The sequence below is a fragment of the Rattus rattus genome, chromosome 6 (assembly GCF_011064425.1).
Source record: "Rattus rattus isolate New Zealand chromosome 6, Rrattus_CSIRO_v1, whole genome shotgun sequence".
NCBI classification, from domain to species: domain Eukaryota; kingdom Metazoa; phylum Chordata; class Mammalia; order Rodentia; family Muridae; genus Rattus; species Rattus rattus.
This window is the reverse complement of record NC_046159.1, coordinates 28,598,404-28,617,376: the sequence shown is the minus strand read 5'-3', so window position 1 is coordinate 28,617,376 and position 18,973 is coordinate 28,598,404. Positions and strand designations below refer to the sequence as shown.

General features: G+C 40.6%; 1 protein-coding gene across 5 annotated transcripts in view; it reads right to left on the bottom strand.

Moving 5' to 3' along the window:
- The window catches only part of Csgalnact2 (chondroitin sulfate N-acetylgalactosaminyltransferase 2), a 31,400-nt gene extending 12,940 nt beyond the window's left edge, over positions 1–18,460 (bottom strand). Inside the window, exons 1-6 of one of the 5 annotated variants that reach the window (XM_032905822.1) lie at positions 18,342–18,460; positions 9,527–10,447; positions 7,014–7,230; positions 5,423–5,524; positions 1,973–2,151; positions 650–744 (exon numbers count right to left, since the gene is read on the bottom strand). In XM_032905822.1, coding sequence (XP_032761713.1) covers positions 650–744; positions 1,973–2,151; positions 5,423–5,524; positions 7,014–7,230; positions 9,527–10,187 — 1,254 coding nt within the window. In that variant the 5' untranslated portion in view covers positions 10,188–10,447; positions 18,342–18,460. Of the gene's footprint in view, positions 1–649; positions 745–1,972; positions 2,152–5,422; positions 5,525–7,013; positions 7,231–9,526; positions 10,711–18,341 lie in introns of those variants that run through there. The other 4 variants (XM_032905826.1, XM_032905827.1, XM_032905825.1 and 1 more) reach the window with 4 other exon arrangements.
- Positions 18,461–18,973: the final 513 nt, after the last annotated feature.

Sequence of the window (18,973 nt, the reverse complement as noted above, 5' to 3'; positions counted from 1 at the left end):
TTTAACTATTAACTAGATCAAGTGCTTTGGGCTATCAGATTAAGGTGGGTGTGAGTGACCGACTGTCACTTCGGTCCTATTTGTATATATATTCCCAAACAATGCTGCCCTTCACAGAAGGGAAGGGACATACAGTGCTAACTTCAAGAAACCCCATGGGTGAAGCAGAGGAACACTACGTACTAGCTTTATGGCACCTGTGAGCCGTGTTATTTAAACAGTGAGCATATTTAACACTTCCAAAACAGCTCATTTAAGTATAGCTTAGGTAATAAGTATAGGGTTCCATGCTTGGCAGCTGCCTTTCATGACACTCAACATAATTTCCTAGCGCACACTATCCCGGTAGTTACTCTTTAATTTCTAGTTACTTTAAAAATTAATATTAGTTTTGGCATTCCTAGAGCACGGTGGCAGAAATGTGACTGTATAATCAGGACCTTCTGGGACATGAGGCTCTCCTGTGTCAATGTCTTCTGTCACTTTAGTCTACAGCAACAGAAACAAAGGCTTTCGCTGAGGTGGAAATGCAAAAGAGGCTATGGGACTTGAAACAGCTATTTTTTTTAATTGAAATTTTAGTTTTACAACAAACAAAGGAAATTAGAAAAGACCATTAAGCCTTTCCTAAGCAAAGATACAGTCTCACCAGCTGCTGCTCCACGGGAGGTGGCACTTCCTGGTTGGCATAGACGATGGCAGGGTTGTAAAGACTGAACACCACAGGGTAAAACACTTTTTTACCTATAAATAAAAATACATGTTTATCTCACACAAAGGAAGGACTTGTATTACTGTGTCTATGGAGACTTTCTCTTTGTATCATTGTGTTAATTTTATCAATACTCTAGAATACCAAAGTTCACGTGATAACACACAACAGGTCAAACTGAAACTGAAGATGCAAAACAACAACAACAACAACGGACTCCAGGAGGTTGCACCCCTATTCCTTTCAACCGTGGAGGAACACAAAGGCATCCCTCCCTCAGTCACTCAGGTGAGCCATTTCTTGCCTGTTCTCACTAGGCAGCAGTAACATGTAAATTAACTTCTAACAAGCAGCAGGAACTCAGACATTCCTATTACTCTTCAAAGAGTCATTACAAACAGTAAACACAAGAACACTGCACAGTGCAAGGTATATAAAGAAGAGAAAAACGACTGCAGACAGATTTAAACCAAGATCTGGGATCTTCTGAGGAGACCTTGCCATTCAGACTGACAGCACTCAGGGACCTCACCAGCTAACTAGGTCATTTATCCTCAGTAGAGGAACCCTTGCTATGACCGGCTTCAGCCAGATATTCTGGCATCAAGTGTTCAGTAATTGTCAAGAAGTCTGTTACACGGCAGCCTCTTTATTATTTTATACTTACAAAATTACAAATTTGTTTTATTCTATTATGTAAAGCAATGTACCATAAATCACTTTAAAATGTCTAATCTGGAGACCAACCACTACTTGTACGTGGACCTCTGCATGCCCGTGTAAGGTGCGTGCATGGGCACGCGTGCCTGGACACACTGTCTTCCTGAGACTAAGAACTTCCAAGTCTCCCCTCTAACCACCCGTGACTCTTTCTGACCTGAGTTCCTTCCTCGTCATCAATTCCCAGGGTTGCCTTCCTTTGTCTTTCCTCCCTCTCCATGACTCCACACCCACGTAGGGTTTATATATGCTAGGCAACATTCCACCGCTGAGATCACCCCAGCCCTCTGCACATCTTTACTTCCCTTCAGAAAGAACTCCTGGAATCTGACTCCAAGAAAGCAAAGGATTTGAACATCAGAAGGTAAGAGTTTCAACTCACTGCTCATTGTCTCAATTAAATTATGCCTAATATAACTTTAAAACCACCCCAGGGTTTAATAAAGACTTGTTTCCCTCAGATTAGTGTGACTCAGCATTGGACGGTGACGATGCCCTTCTAAGGGCCACACTTGGCTCATGTGACGGTGTTTTACGCACCTGGCTCAGCATTTAACCGGCAGCTGTTAAGGAATTCAGCTGAGAAATATATATCAACATCACAGAAAAACATCAAGACCTCTCCCTTGTCCCAAGCTCGGGCACCCACATTTAGTCCTCGTCCACGATTAAATTCTTCGTTCAATGAGACCAAGGTGTAATTGTGAAAATTAGACTCACTATGAGGAAAGCAAAAACAAGAGCTGATAAGTCCCATTTAAAGTTTGACAATGTCCTTTCTTCAACAGAACTTACAATGTACTATATTTCAAATAACTAATTATGTTGGCTATATATTCACACAGGGAAACGAAATCTTCATCTTGCATTTGTTCATTATCAGGAAAATATTTTCACCAAATGTCCACATTGGAAGCAACATGCTAATGGTATGAATTTTATAAGGGGCATTGCCTTTTGAGATCTTAAAAATGCACTGTGGAAGAAACATAGATACACGGGAACACAGTCACAGTGTCTGGGAAGAAACAATGCATTCTATACAAATGATACACCTAAAGTGCTCTCCCACCCTTTCAGGTCCCCACAGAAATGTTCCATTGTCCGAGGCTCTTCCCTGATACCTCATGGGAAGGAGGCTCTCGAATCTCTATCCTCTCTTCCTCAGCTGGTTCCCTTAGCATCACGTGACACGTTTATTTGTGTATCTCCCCTCTCCTTCAAAATAGATTTTGTGTTCATTAATATGATGTACTGGCCCTCACAGGTAGTTAAATAAATAATAAATATTTGCTGAATTAATGAACGAACAGGGGTTTCAGGAAGAGATTGCTTGTGCCTACAGTAGCTAAATGTCAAATGGGAGCTTGAATTACACCTTGGTAGAAACCCAAAGTCAGTGACTGCAAGTAGAAGGTTATTTCAAACAATTCTCAGAAGCATAGAGGTGAGGAAAAGAAGCACAAAACATTTTAGAGAAAGTAGCTGAGTCAGATAAGCATATGGGAACAGTGAGGGCCACACCAAGGAGCCCTCAAACAGGAAGAATGAGAGGAAAGACAGACTGAGCTCAGTGTCCATTCAAGATCAAACAACTGGGTTAGTCCCTGAAAAGGAAGGAGGAGTCAGCAGGGTTTCCCAAAGGTCACTGGTCTCACAGTGAAGCTCTCATGGTAAGCATCTATGGTAAGCTCTAGAGCTACCCTCAGAGCTGCTGCCTCAGAGGCAAGGGGAGGAGTCAGCTTTCACACTTAGTAAGCCCATAGGTACCGTGGGCACTAACTAGAGAACCACTAGGCAGGAGGCCTGTGAGGAAGCCGGTCTGACAACAGTCCAGCATGGAAAGCATAGAAAGAAGCGAAGACTCACACAAGGCATGGAGTGACTCTAAGTGCCCTGGGCACCCAGTCCCTCCTCTCCAGCTTACGGTATAGAAACCTCTCCCTCCTTTTGGAGAAATTGCCCACTGCTATCCTGGATGCCCTGATCAGTCTGTGGCTCATCTACCTGTCCTACAGCAGTCGTTCCCTAGGCCAAGGACGAGGCTTAGGTGTGGCCGACTGTGACGCCTCCCTCCCCTCAGCACACTGACTGAATTGAGTCAAGTAGGTAAGACACCCTTCCCTGGGATGTTCTCTACTGAAGCTCTCTGATGAAAAAGCTGAGGTGTGACCCTGTATCTCTCATCATGTGGAAGAAGCAGCAGGAGAATGAAGTCAACATGCGGAAAATCTTCACGGCAGTCAAGTGTCTGATTTCAGTCCTTCAGGCTCCAAAGTTACTTTTCCAAAACTTACTTGCACTGTCACTTCTGGGAGGCAGCCGAGAACCTTCAATATTACTCAGATTCTCCTGCTTAAGCAGGCTCAAGGTTTCTACCATTTTCTAGAGAAGAAACTGGACAACACAGGGAGGTGGTTTCAGTAATCCACCAGTGTAAATGACGGCTACCTGGTAGGTGACTGAAAGCAATGAGGGGAGTTGGGCGCAGGGAATGAGAACTGGGATTAGCCTGGGGCTTCAGCAAGGGTCCCAAACAGAAAGTAACTCAGCAGAGACAATTAGAAGTAAGAAGACGTCTCAGGCAGTAAGCCCGGGGGCTATGAAAATGGTCTGATGCTGAGCTCAAAGAGGGCCACCATGATGTGGAGAGGGAAAGATGGTGAATCATGTCTATGTCCATCAAGGCTGTGAGGGCCCTTGCAGGACAGGGACAGGCTTTACTCTCTCAGCCATGGCTAGTCTTCCCTCCTGAGTGAGACTCTCAAGCACCGTACCTGGAGCAGAGTAGGGGGGATGCAACAGATGTTAGCTGAATACGTCAAGAAAAATGGCTGCTTCTGACCAGCAGAAAGATAAAAAAAAAAACAAGAAAGATATGCAGGTTCTGTGTAGTAAGAGCGACAACCAACCTAACAGAATACAGCAGATCTATATTAAGAATTAAAACTTACACGCATAATATTTTTAAAGGAGGGGGATTAGGCTATCAAATGTAGAAGAAACAACAAAGAGGGTGTTAGAGAAAAAGGCTGACTTTGACAATTGACTCTTACATTTGGGCCCATGATTTAGAGAGGAAAATTTCATTTTAAAGAATGAAAAATTATTAAGGAATTCCTAACTAATTTATTCAAATCTTTGGACATTTATTACGTGCCAGGCACCACATGGGCCACTTCCTGCAGAACTGCTTTTCCATTAAGTTTAAAAACCAGTATCTACTGTGTACTTGTGTACTGCAAACCGGGTGGGACTTGTAAAGACACAGGAGATATAAGTGCCATTTTCAGGAGAGAGCAGAAGCATGGGTCTATAGGAGGGAAGAATGTAAGATGATGGCATCAAGGCAGAGATTAGATTTAGAAAATTAAACAGAACCTGCAAGAATACAGCAAGAGGGCAAGTAGGTAGATCACAGATAGTCCTGATCACCCTGGGCTGCCTCCTAAGCAGTTAAGGGAAAATGGACTTGTCGAGCTGCATAACATGAAAGACTTACTATCATTACCACCCATCCACACACACATGCTTAGACAACTTTGTGCGTAATGTTATGTGTATATATGTATACTGTGTATTCATGTACATGTGTGTGCACATTTGTATGCATGCATGTAAATATCAGAGAACAATCTTGGCTGTCATTCTTTCCTTCTATATTGTTTGGAACAGGGTCTCTGTGTTGTCACTGAACACTTCAATTGGCCTGTGAATGTCTGGAGGTTCTGTCTCTGCCTGCCATCTTGTCATAAGAACACGGGCTACACATGCCTGCCCCCACACCCAGCTTTCACAGGCTCTGAGGACTCCAGCTCAGGTCCTCACGCTTGTGCAGCAGTGCTTTGCTGACTGAGCCCTCTCCTCAGCCCCTCAGCCCGAGTTTAAAACACTAGTAGTAGATTTAAAACACCATGTATCTGAAATTCTCCTTCTTCTCATGCACTTTACTCTCCCATTACCGACGTCAGTGTGCTCTGGCTTACCAACCTTGAGACAGATTCTAGAATAGACTTGACTGTAGATAGTCCTTCTTTTCCAAAATACACAACGGTGAGATGAATTCTTTTGTCTTGATGAATACAAACATCTCTAACACAATTGAAAAATAAAATTTGTTCAAGAAAACATACAAAGCACCACTCATTCAGAAATCTATCACATGAAGTTTTCCCAAGAAAATGAATAGACACTACCAATACAGAATGAAATCACACGCGGTGCTCGGTTAACAGTAAAGTGGTGCTACCACTCAATTGTTGGAGATACCACAGCAAAGCACGAAGGCTGTGGGTCAGTGAATACAACCCATCTGAGGGCCATGGATACCTTATTGCCATATTTCAAAACAGTTTTGGAACATTTGCAGTGGGATTGCTTTCAGTAGCAAATTTAAAAATATTCTAGGACGTATGTGTAATTTGTTTAGAACCAAATAAATAAATGTCTCAGATCAAGAGGCTGCTCTCAAATGGAACAAAATTTAAAAAATGTAGGTAGTTGCTGGTTCACGGTGGTGATAAGATAGCCACCGCGATGCGGGTTACTTATAAAGAAGGTAACGGAACCTTCTTACAGCAACTGCAAGGAAAACAGCTGTAAAAAGTGGTGGGAAATCACATCTCATGGAGCTATTTCAAAAGGCAAAACTCAATAGGAACTATGACTTCTCGATACTCTACCACAGGATAGTCAGCTAACTTTATAACAGGAAAATAAAGAAGTAAAATTAGTGTATTGAAACATAGCAATGCTAAATTCAAACAATGATGCAGCATTTTCCTTAAATATTTTCTAACAGAACTTGAACTCTTAGCATTTTAAAATACAACTTGATGGCAAAAAAGAAAGATATAAGTTCTCCTACTTTTAGTTGAATGTTTGCATTTTTAAGTTTATTTCAATCTTAAAATTCAAATTGCTGTCAAGAGATTTTTACTGGAAGAGGGCAATGTTCTAGGTTTTCATTGAGGTGGTGGTTTGTGAGTCATGACAACATGACTTAACCTTCAAACAGCATTTACATTTTAGACTATATGAATTTTTATTGAACATAAATTAGTCTTCAATATAGTCGACTTTTAAAAATTCAACTAAGTGGGGTTGGAGAGATGGTTCAGTGGTGAAGGACACTGGTTGCTCCAGCACAGGACGTGGATTTGGTTCCCAGCACCTACACAGGGGTTCATAAGCATCTATAACTCCAGTGCCGGGGGACGTGACGGCTTCCTCTGGCCTCCACCGGCACTGTACATGTTTGTGCATGTATGTACATGAAAGTAGACATTCATACACATAAATAACCTTTTTTAAAAGTTCAGCTTATCTTAAATTTAAACACAATTATAAAATCATCAAATTGAGTTTCCAAGTAGTTGTTACCCTCAAATTTATATCATAGTCCAAACTGTCAAGAAACATAATGCCCCATACATGCTTTGAGAAAAAGAAAAATCTAAAAACACCCCTCAAGGCCTATATAATTATTCTATAACTCTGAGTAATCAGACTTCTTGAAGATAAATTAAGTCTGTACAAAATAAGGTAAAGAGTTTAGCCAAATCTGCAGGTTCTGAGTTACCTGAAGTTCTGCATAAACTGTGAAAAGGCTTCTGTCCTCTCAGCAAGCGGCACGATGATATTAATAATTGATCTCGTAATGTCAATCAGCTCATTCTTCACTTTCATGAGAGGTCCGAAAGGGCGGAAGAGGGTCACATGCCTGTATTCCATAAGGTCTGCCTTCTTAAAAAACAGCTCATAGTGCGTGCCTTTATCTCTCTCAGTGCGGTAATAGCCTAGGTAGAGAGTTTGGAGCGAAAACAAGTTCATGCCAGAATTTAAATTCAAGAGGAATACAGATTTCACCCAGGCAAGGATCGAAAGTACTAACCAGAATACAGGGATTTTATCTGTTTGTGGAAGTACCTATCCCTACATAGAGCTAGAAAAGGTTTGCAAAAACAACAACAACAACAACAACAACAACAACAAAAACAAAAAACCAAAAAACCAAAACAAAAAAACCCCCCCAAAACAGAAAACAAAACAGCTCAGCTCTGCCATTCCATCCACAAAATAACACGCTCCAGCAATTACTCCTTTTCACATACAACTCTTTCCCCTTAATACCAAACCGCATTGCTACAGTGCCAAATTGCTTCTAAATATGAAATTCTGAGCCCAAGAGTCAAAACTTTTATTACTTGGTTCAATTCAGCAGAAATGAACTAACTGCTTTCATGTTAGTCACTGATGATACAGAGACCATGTGGGCTCAGTTATGAGGAGGGCCAGCCTAGTGAGGAAGTCAGAAAAATAAACACTAACAATACAATGTGTAATATGTGTATGCCTTTGCTTATCCCATGTTTATATCGTGTGTGTCTTGCTCTCTCACATGTGTTTGTGTGTGTATATGTATGTGTGAATACATATATATATACTCAAAGAATACTAGTATAGATTTCAATATAATGATTTGAGATGTGGTTGACTGGGCAATATTTTTAAGTGTAATAGTCAGGAGAGAAAGGTTAGACTTGGCTCAACTCTCCTAAGGTTTCTAGTCTAGACAGAAACTCAGCCAGGAGATGGGCAACACCACCTAATACAACACGGCCAGTGACAGAGGAGGCATTGCAGAGGTGCCAGAGCACACAGAGGCACTGCTATTTTAGGTGTGGGGTTAGAGGCCACTTCCTGGAAGGAATGCCGTTTCCACTAGTGCCTGGAAGAGGAATGGAAGTTGCTAGTGGTTGCGAGTCATTTAGAAGACAGTCGTGGCACAGTGAGCAAAGGTAAGAGTGGACAGGAGCTAAGGGGAACTGGAAGTGGGGTGGCAGGGCACACGGCTGTCACAGTCTACCTGCTCTATGGAAGAGTGGAAGTGAGGACGTGCCACACGCTACTTAACTACCCTGTGTCAGCTGCAGCTTTCAATTGTGCTGTGAAATAAGAAACTAAGTGCTCCAGAAAGTTGGAGAATTTTGAGAGAAGCAACTAACAAAAACTATCATGACTAAAAAGAGGCCATAGGAAGAAGATGGCTAAAATGCCCGGGCAAAGCAGAATCCCTGCCTGATAGACTTCAGAAGTCATACAAGTGATAGCCATGATGGTTTGGAGGCCAACAAAATGCTGAATGTGGTAGGCTGTTTATAGAATACAGCAAAACAAACTTTTAAAAACCACTTATAGCCAAAATGGCTTTGTTTGCAGTGGAAAGGAAATGCTAGCAGTGGGCATTAATTACTATGGAGACAGGCAGGAATACACATTTATTTATTTTTAAAAAAATTAACCAATACCTAAGATTTATATGACTTTTAAGTTATAGCAACTTGAGAGCATATCCTGGAGAGACGCTCAGTGGTCAGGGCACTCGCCGCTCTTTCAGAGGACCCAAGTTTGATTCCCAGCACTGTGATCCAATGCCAAGGAATCAGATACCTTCCTCTGGTCTCTGCAAACACTGTAACATGCGGACAAAACACTCACACACATATAAATAAAGGAAAGACCTCATATCTATTTTGCAATCTGTACTATGAAAATGTGCTATTTCTTTATTTCCAAATGTAAGATGGTGTATTCCCTCTGATGCCGTGACCATTCACTTCTCTAAAAATGGAAAATACCATTGACCTACGCATTAGATTTTTCCTTCCTTATCAAATGGTTTTCAAATTTTGAACCTTAGTTCATACATTTTAAAAACTAAGAGGAATGTCAACACCAGATAAGAGAGGAATGAATATCACATGGCCCACAAGAGCCCTTCAACCTGGTATTCTTACACTGAGACTTAGACTTACTCTGTTTTCCTAATTCTTATTCTTGTTTTTATTATGATCTTATTTTAACTTTGTCCAAAAGCCATTTCAAAATTTTGGTGATATTAAGTGGACAAAAATATAAATGCTTTAATACTGGGTAGTAATGATATATTAGCATATGCTACTAGCATGCTGTCATGCTAACATAAGAATTTATCAAAAGATTAAAAATGTTTTTATATTTGCATGTCTGTATGCACATATGGAGGTCAGATGACAACTCGCATGGTTCTTACCAACATATTTTTCATATTACCTTCTATGAAGTCATTTTCATTAAATATCAGTTTCTCTCCAAGGGGGCCCTCCTCATCTTCCTGTTCATCATCTTCATCAGGATTATTAATGACCTCCAAGCCAGCTTCAATAACTTCTACCAATTCATCTCGTTTGTCTTTTCTAACTGGCTTTTCTTCAGGATGGCGCGTGAGACCCATTTCCAACTGAAATACTTTCATTAAAGTAAAACTTTCAAAGGGAACGACTCCATACTCACTGGGTAGTTTGGCCCCTATGCTGACTTCAGCTCTGTCGATCTGGGAATGAAGAAACTCTAAGAGGTCGCTGGGTGTCTGCTCTCTGTTGCCCTGATAGCCTATGCCGTTAGCCCCTAGCTTCTTCCTCTCTTGCAAGGCTCTCATCTTCTCACTCATATCTTGTAGTTCTTGCTTTAGCTGGGCAATCTGCCGTTTCAAACTGGTTGCCCTGGTTTGGTAATGTTCTTCTTGCTCCTGCAGGAGGGCTTGGTAATATTCTTTACCATAATTTTCTCTAACCACACCAGGGAGAGAAGCATTTCCATCAGTCTGGGGGGCACATTCCAGGAGGTACATAAATAATACTAGACTGAAAAGCAAAGCAAGGCCCACCAGCAGCCACTGGGTCCGGCTGTGAAGAATCGGTCCTCTTCTAGACATTCTCACTAGTGTGTGTTTGCCTAACAAGGCAAGCTCTTTGCTTGTTCATGACTTCAGCGAAAAGTTACCAAAAGTTAAAAACAAAATTAGGATTTCCATGAGAGGTACCCAAATGAGCTCTGCTGTCATTTTAAAAGATTCCTTCTTCAGTAGTCATGACTACTTGCAGAAGTGAGAAATTTATACTTCCTGTATTGTTACCATGATATCCACACTACGCAATCTGGTCTATATAATCCATTATCTGGGTGGTGACTTTTCTGAAAGAAACAGACCAGAGTCAATGAGAACTGTGTTTAAGCATATCATCGGTGGCAGCTTCAATATGCTTGGCGGTGTCACTATTTTATGTCGGGTTCCATGACTAATACAATTTAGAGCAATTGGTAGGCACTGGAAGAAAATATTCAGAAAAATAGCACGCAAAATACTAATATATTGTTTATAGAACTTTAAGCCAGTTTATTTCAACACCTATTACCCCCTGAATCAAGAAGCATCCAAATTATAACAGTAAAATTATGTTCAGTTTTTTAAATAAATTCTAATTAAATTATTTTAAAATCATGCTGCTTATAACTCTTTATTAACAAACATTACAGCAAAAGCATGTAATATGTGGAAATTAGATTTCTATAAGTAATTTTATTATAGCAATAATGATTTGCTGTAAGAGAAAGTTTCTCCAGTTATACTCAAATACTCTTGCTCATTAATTTCAATCAAGTGGGGTGGGGTACAATTTCAAAAGGTCACAGACATCTGGAAAACACATTAAAAACATTTTTACATCCACAGTTCTCTGGTAGATTACTTGAGCATTAGATCACTTTCCACTGTATGACACAGCAAGATTCCTTACAGTTCTGGAAGATTTGGAGTTGATAGAGAGAAAAACCACAAACGATTTAATTATATTTGTCTGCCTAGAGGAAAATGGTAAATTTATAAAACTACATGCTACATTTCATGCTCCAACCAGTACTGTGAGCCCTTCCAATCTAATTCTAAAGTAGGATTATTAACTCTAGAAATAGAAGAGATTAAAACCCAGGCAAGAGGAGGCAAGAAGTCCTTTGCTGCAAACAGAGTTTCCATTCCAACTGAGCTCTTCTGAGCAGGGTAATGTGACACATGACAGCGACATCTCACAGGAATGCTTTCTGCAGCACGCCACAAACTTGGAAGGTGACCAGTAGGCACATCCCAGTTACTTGTCTTCTAGTCGCTAGGAAGACAAGTCCTCTCCAGAAAATTCTGCATCATATTTTTTTGTGGCATACTTGCATTAAAATGTAGTCAAGATTAGAACTTTTTATGACTATTAGAGCACAAATAATGGGTTTAATTTTCCTATGCCATTTGTTACCTTAGTAAACCAAATGACTACCAAGTATCCTGAAAACTTTAATTCACTCAGAGTCTTATGACATCTGACTGTAAACCTTATTTAAATGTTGGAGAAAATGGGAATAGTTTTAAGTTTTAACAAACTAACTAAAAGAAAATGAAAAGCTAATACTGGTTCTAAGGATTTACCATTCCTCAAAAATATAATATTTAATGAAAGAATCATTTAAATATCATTACTGAAAAAATAAATTGAGGGATATTTCATAACTATTTAAGTTATTATTATCCTCCTACTTGTTAGGGAAAAGAAAGGCTACATTTGAAAAAGTAGAAATATAATTTTTTGTAAGTTGTTAGTAAGTCAGGTATGATGGCACACTTTCAATTCCAGTACTTGGGAGGCAGAGGCAGGTAGATCTCTGTGAGTTCAAGGTCAGCCTGGTCTATCTACTGAGTTCTGGAATAGCCAAGACTACATAGTAGCTTGAGAAAGTAAGATCAAACCCAAAAACTGTTAACAAAGGTTGACATACTTAACTGTTATAATATATTCAAATGGTTTGGAGGTGTAACTTGATCATAGTGCAACTTATGCCCTATGATGACAGCCTTTTATTAATAGGTCACCTTATAGTCCTTCCCTTTATGTAGACAATATATTTTATTCAATGACTTATAGTTCATAATGGGTCACTTTACTTTTCAATGAAAGAGAAATAAATACCAAACGTAACAGTAAGTTTTACATTGTAATTAAATATGTGTATATATATGTGTGTACACACATATATACACACATATACAAACACACAAATGCACACACACACATATATACACCACACATATAGACACACACATGAGGCCTCCATGTAGAACATAGTAATAATTGGGTTGTAATAAAAAATCTTAAACGACACTAGTTTAAAATACACTTTTCACATATTCTATACAATCCTTTCAGGATAGTGGTAGTATTAGTCTCATTTTATAGAAAAAGAATTGTTCAGACATGAACAGATTTAAATAAGGTTATATAACCATCAAGTGGAAGCATTAAAACTAAGGTGTTCTCTCACTTTAATAAAAAATATGGGGTTGGGGATTTAGCTCAGTGGTAGAGCGCTTGCCTAGGAAGCACAAGGCCCTGGGTTCGGTCCCCAGCTCCGAAAAAAAAGAACCAAAAAATAAAAAAAATAAAAAATATAAGTTTATAATATCTCTGACTTAATGTTGTAGTTGATATCCATTGACATGAAAGAAAGGCTGCTGTAATTAGCTTTTAGAATGTTCCTGCATAACTCTGTGGTAGTTGTTTAAATCTTTACTTGTCTCGTTCCTAAAAAGAACTCTTTGACCACATATCACAGAACCAGATTATAACAGTTCGAAGATACTAAAGAATCTTAGATGAGTTAGAGTTACGGTTCAGTGATGAAGAATTTGCAAGCATGCTTGAGGTCCTAGGTTCAAAACACACACCTTGTTCCAGTCCACCTTTCCTGAATTCCTGCCCCCAAACTGTGTGGACAGCTGGTGCCTTAGGATTCTAGAGGCAGAAATGGTGCCGTGCCTCCATCCACCAAGATGGACTGAAATCCCTCTGAACTGTGATCCAAAGTAAGCCTCCCTCCCGTGACTTGTTTCTACACAGTATCCTATCACATGATCAGAAAGTCCTGATGATGTGCTTCTCTGTATCTCAGACTTGGGGACCGGAAACTGGCTTTAAAATTCCTATGTAGCTGAGGTTGGCCTTGAACTCCTCTCTCTACTACCAAAGTGTTAAGGTTGCAAGTATGCACTGCCATACATAGAATACTTTTTATTGAATGTCATATATTGTGGGTTCTATTTAATGTATGCTAAATGTTTTATATTTCTATAAATATTCTTGAAAATTATGGTATTATATGGAAACAATTTAATTCCTTCAAGATTTGTTTTTAATATTTGTTGGCAGGACATAAATGAATGTTTATAGTTAATAATTTCCCATTACTGAGGCAAGCCTTTTCAGAATAACCAATTCCCCATGAAGTTTAAGCTTTTCAGTCTATCTGCTAGGAGTTTATACTATTCCTGGTCTTATTTAAATGCTGGGTTTATGTCCTCTAGTGTGTTATAGTCTTTTCCTTGGCTTATCTCTGCATAAGCCTACACTAATGAGCAAGTACTCTGCTGAATACCCAGAGGATGCCCTCGCTAGATCTCTGGAGTTGAATGCTTTGAGCCCTCACTGCCTTGGTCTTTTCAGACAGTCGGGTCCCTCCTGTCAACTCAGGGACTCTTCTGGACTCTGCTTAGGCTATATGACTTTTCAGTTTTAGCTTCTATACTGGAAGTAATCCTCATATAACAGTCACATCATATTGCTCAAGCAGATAAGCAAATTTCCTTACTCTTTTTACAATCCTTTCAAATGTCAGCTTCATCATACACAGAATGCCTTTACATAGAGAGGTCTGCATCTGGCCTCTAAACCAGAGGTAAGCAAGCATTTTAGGTCAAAGAGTGTCACAGGCAGTCAACTCTGCCTTTGTAGCACAAAAATAGTCACAGACTATGCAGAAATTACAGAAGGAGTTGAGTTTCAAGGGACACCAAAATCTGAACTTCATAATATCTTCATATCATAATGTAATGCCTTCTATATTTAGAAACAGAACCCTCCCACTTGGGCCACAGGCCATTCTAGTATAGGCAGCCAGCTACAGCTACTCCTATTTTGAAACTTATTATTTTTTTTATAGATGTCTAAGTTCTCCTGAGACTCAAGTCTCTCTCTATTTCTCCGACTGGGCCTGCACTCCTGAACTCAAGCGATACCCCTGCCTCAGCCTCCTAGAAAGCTAGGCTACGGTTATACATTACCACCCCAGCTTTAAAATAAGACAGGGTAGTTATTCTAAAATATCATAAAGTAAGTGCATATGATCAAAAAGGTTAAATGTGAATTAAGGACATACAGTGAAAAGTCCCTCTCCTACCTCACCCCCAACCCTGAAATTTTGTGTAACCTTCCAAATTCTTTTGCCACTATTAAACATCTTGGTATGATTGGCTCTCACATACCCAACTCTGAACTGAACACAGTATTTCACTAACAGACTAACTAATGGAACTGCTGCCTAAATTCCCTTAAATGTAATTAGTTTATGCAACTCGCCTTGCCTAGGATAAGCTTCCAATATGCCTTTACCTGCTTTCTACTTCCCAATTGCTCTTGGATCTAGAACGTCCCTCCAAATGTGGGAAGCCCTGGCTTCAAGTCTATGGTGCTACTGGGAGGTAGCAGGACCATTAGTACTATTTACGGAACAGCAGAAGGAAGCTAGGTGATTGGGAGTGTGCTCTTGGGGTAGGGGATGTTGGATTCTGGGTCCTTCCTCATTCTCTCTGTTTGTTGGACCCAAGGTAAGCCATACATTCCTGCCACCATGCTAACTATGTTGTCACCAAGGCAACAGGGCCAAGCGAACACAAGCTGAAACTTCAAGAATAAAAATAACCCTTTCCCTTCTAGCTTAGGTATTTTATCACAATAATAGAAAGCTGACTGACACATTAAAGGTTTTCTCTAGTTTATTAAAGACTTAAAAATTCAGGCTGGGCATGGTGGCACACACTTCTAACCTTAACACACAAGGAAGGCAGAGGCAGGTAGATCTCTTGAGTTTGAGGCCAGTCTAGTCTCAAGTTCCAGGACAGTCAGGGTTACATGAAGAAACCCAGTCTTGAAAAACAAACAAAAACAAAAGCACCCCTTAAAACAAACAAAAAAGACTTTAAAAATCCTTAGCATGACATTAAATTTCTTAGTTAAATTAATCTGCAACGTGGAACTAAGAACTAAGTTTTATTGCTTTTTTTGAAATCCATTATTTTTTTTCAAAATTTTGTTTTGATACAGTGTATTCTATATATTCCACTGAATATGGGTCAAATGATTTGGGTTAGAAATAAGGTTCCAAACTCAAAATAGTCCTATGGACATTTTCTGTTGTCGTTGCTTGGTTTATTTTCTGGGATGGAATCTCCGAATGTACCCAAGGCTGGCCTTGGATTCATGATCATTAATTCAGTCGTCAAGAGACTGCTCAAACGCATGACCACGCCCTGCTCCCATGGACACTTTAGAACACTCCACTGCTGTCATACAATGTCTAAAAACTGATCTCTATTCCTTTATAAGTAAACAAGACATTACCTTTGGAAGCTTATAAAAGTATATAAATTTTCTCCATAGTTCAAAATTTTTATTAGGATGTATCTAAGGATGTGTCTTCAACAATGTAAGAGTTTGGGTGTATCAATTCACTCATCAACTTCTACACTTTTGCTTTTAGAAATATCATTATTTCTTAGTACATGTTTGGCATCATGTTGGTAGGAGAGTGGGACTCAGGAGCTGCTAGTACAGGTTCTTTCCACATGCTCTCTGAAAGGCTATATGTTCAGATCATCTTTGCCAGTATCCTGTTCCCTGATATCTCTCTCTGTCTCTCTCTGTCTCTCTCTGTCTCTCTCTGTCTCTCTCTGTCTCTCTGTCTCCGTCTCTCTGTCTCTCTCTCTCTCTCTCTCTCTCTCTCTCTCTCTCTCTCTCTCTCTCTTCTCCCTCTCCTTCTCGCTCTTTCCTCTCTGTGTCTCTGTCTCTGTCTGCCTCTCTTGCTCTCTTGCTCTCTCTCCGTCCCTCCCTCTCCCCCTCCCCTCTCTCCATCCCCCTCCCCCCTCTGAGTGTGTGTGTGTGTGTGTGTGTGTGTGTGTATGTATGTTCAGTAGGCAAATCCTTTCCAAACTTGAGAATACTAATGCTTAAAACTCAACTGCTTCTTGTATTTGTGCAACTTTCTACAGATATTTAGTGATTGTTGTTATTTAAATAACAAAATTAATGTAAAAACTTCACACCTGAAACTAAGGTCATAATTCAATTTTACACTTATACCTAGCTCTTGCGGAGTGAGATCTCATGATTTTTCCAATCCATTTTTAGTCCCACCCTTTGGTGCTTCATTTCCCCTAACAGCTATCACACTTCCCCTAACAACCACTAACTTGAGCAACACTGTTCTTACCTAACTGTTATCAACTGTACAGTCATATCATGGTCTGCTCCAACTGACTTGTGGGTAAAAGGTAGTTAAATGTAATAAGTCTGTGAGAAGATTGTCACTAGTGCAAATACAAACTGTAAACAGTTACTTAATGAGTGAGTGAGTGAGTGTGTGTGTGTGTGTGTGTGTGTCTGAAACAGAGTCTCAGGGTATATCCTTGGCTATCCTGGAGAGATACACTTTCCTCTGTCTCCTGAGTGCTGGGAGTAAAGATGTGCACCACCATGCCTTAACTCATAATAGATATACTTTTGAAACCAACCTTCACTACTGTATTAGTTAAGATAATCTTTAAAAAGGAAAGAGTCCATGTTAGTTAAGATGTCATTTTTTTCCCTATTGAATGTCACTCAGTCATTCTACATCTGACAGAGATGTATTCACACACTCACTAAGAATTCACAAGAATGTTTTAACAGTCCTAAAATCTAAAACAAGTAATACACGAATCTGGAAGCACACATGCTCAAGTACAGGACGGTCACATCACACAATAGCATATTACACAGTAAGAAAGAATTATCAACACTGTACCATGATATGAATGGCATCATATAAAAAAACATGAAGGGTGACTTACTTCCACAAGCAATATTCTGAGAACACTATATATTAATTCCATTAACATGAAGCTTAAAATAGTTCAAACTGATGGCTGATGAGAGAAGTCAGAATACTGATGGGGAAGCAGGGGTCCAACCTATATGGAAGGAGCAGAGCACTGTGGGAATGCTCTACAGTTACAATTCGATGTGTGTAGCAGCAGACAAGGTAATAAACATGTAAAGACTCACTGACAGCTAAGTTTTATGCATTTGTTGACTTCGTATATATTTTATACCTCTACAAAAGTAGTGTAGAAGGAAAAAAGTGACAATATATTAATTGTCTAAAACTAAAGCTGGTTGTTTTACATCAAATCTTCTAAGCCTCGTGTACTGAAAACCCAACATCCTTTTTGTATTCTTTTAGTCACATAATTTTAAACAAATAGTAGCAAATATTCCTGAGCACTGTGCCATAAAACACTTTTTATCACTTCGGAAATCGAAGGTGCTTTTTTAGTACACCTTTAAGTGATAACAATAATCCCCAAGGAATTAAAGGCCGGGGAGCCTTCAATGACATTAACTGTCAGGACACTGCATGTACCTTTCAAAAGCAAGCTAAAGACACCTCCGGATTTAACAAGGGCTTAAGAAGAAAAGCTTTAGATTTGTAACCAAATTGTCATGCTGCCAGTATCATCATTCACAAACACAAGCACCGCTGTGGTGTTTAACAAATTACCCAGCCACTTGCTCAGAAATGCAGGAATTTTCTAAACTATCTGGGCATTCTGACAATTCTCCCTTTTTCAAGGCTCCAGGGATCACCAATTCCTACTCCAAGAGCATCTTTTAAAGTGGGGGGGCGCGTTTTGTCAGAGGCAGGAGGGCTGCTGCCAGAGGACGCGTTCAACCCCACAGTAAAAAGTTTAGCCACTCGGCAGAGATGATGACGAGTAGGTTTAAAAAAAAAACAAAACTGACACGCAAACCAGCGGTCTCTGGCAGCAGCGGTCTCCAAAACAGGACCAGACTCGGGAGGGCGCGTCAATAAGCGCCGCGCCCAGCTGCGTCCCTGAGGGCTCGTCCGAGGAGACCGGCCGCTGCCTAGAGGCGCGGCAGGAGACAGCGGTACTCACCGCGCTCGCCGCTCAGCGCTGCCGCCTCTGGGGAGCTGTACACCTGGCCAGCGCCCTGCGCTGGCCGGCCCCGCGCGCCGCCGCGGAGCACCGCCACTTCCGGCGCGCGCGAGGAAATGAGGGAAATGAGGGTGTGGTGCGGTCGGGCGCCTCCACGGCCAGGCCCCGCCCTCCACAGCCCGGCTCCGCCCAACACCCAGGTCCCGCCTCCCACTGCCAAGTCCCGCCCTCCAGGGCCGGGCCTTTCTCTTTACAGCCAGGACACGCCCATTCCTCCCTCTTCTGTCCTGTGCCTGCACAGAAAGCCCCACAGCGGACAGAGTTGATTCATCTAAAAACAAACAAACAAACAACAAATGAATTGGGTGCTCAAGACTTGTGGGATAAATAGCACGGGAACATCATGTACTAAAGACACTTTAACTAGACTCACATGTGGCTAATCTTGACACAAGTGCTAACCTGGCAGAGAGCTGACTAGTGGGAGGCTGCTGATAGCCATCATGCCTTCTGCTCAGAGAAGGTCGGTACTGAACACTGAAGAGATTCTCAAGTGTTTTTACTTTGAGCAATTCCATTTGTTGCACGTAAAGTGCCGCGTGTGTGTGCGCGTGTGTATGTGTGTGTAAAAA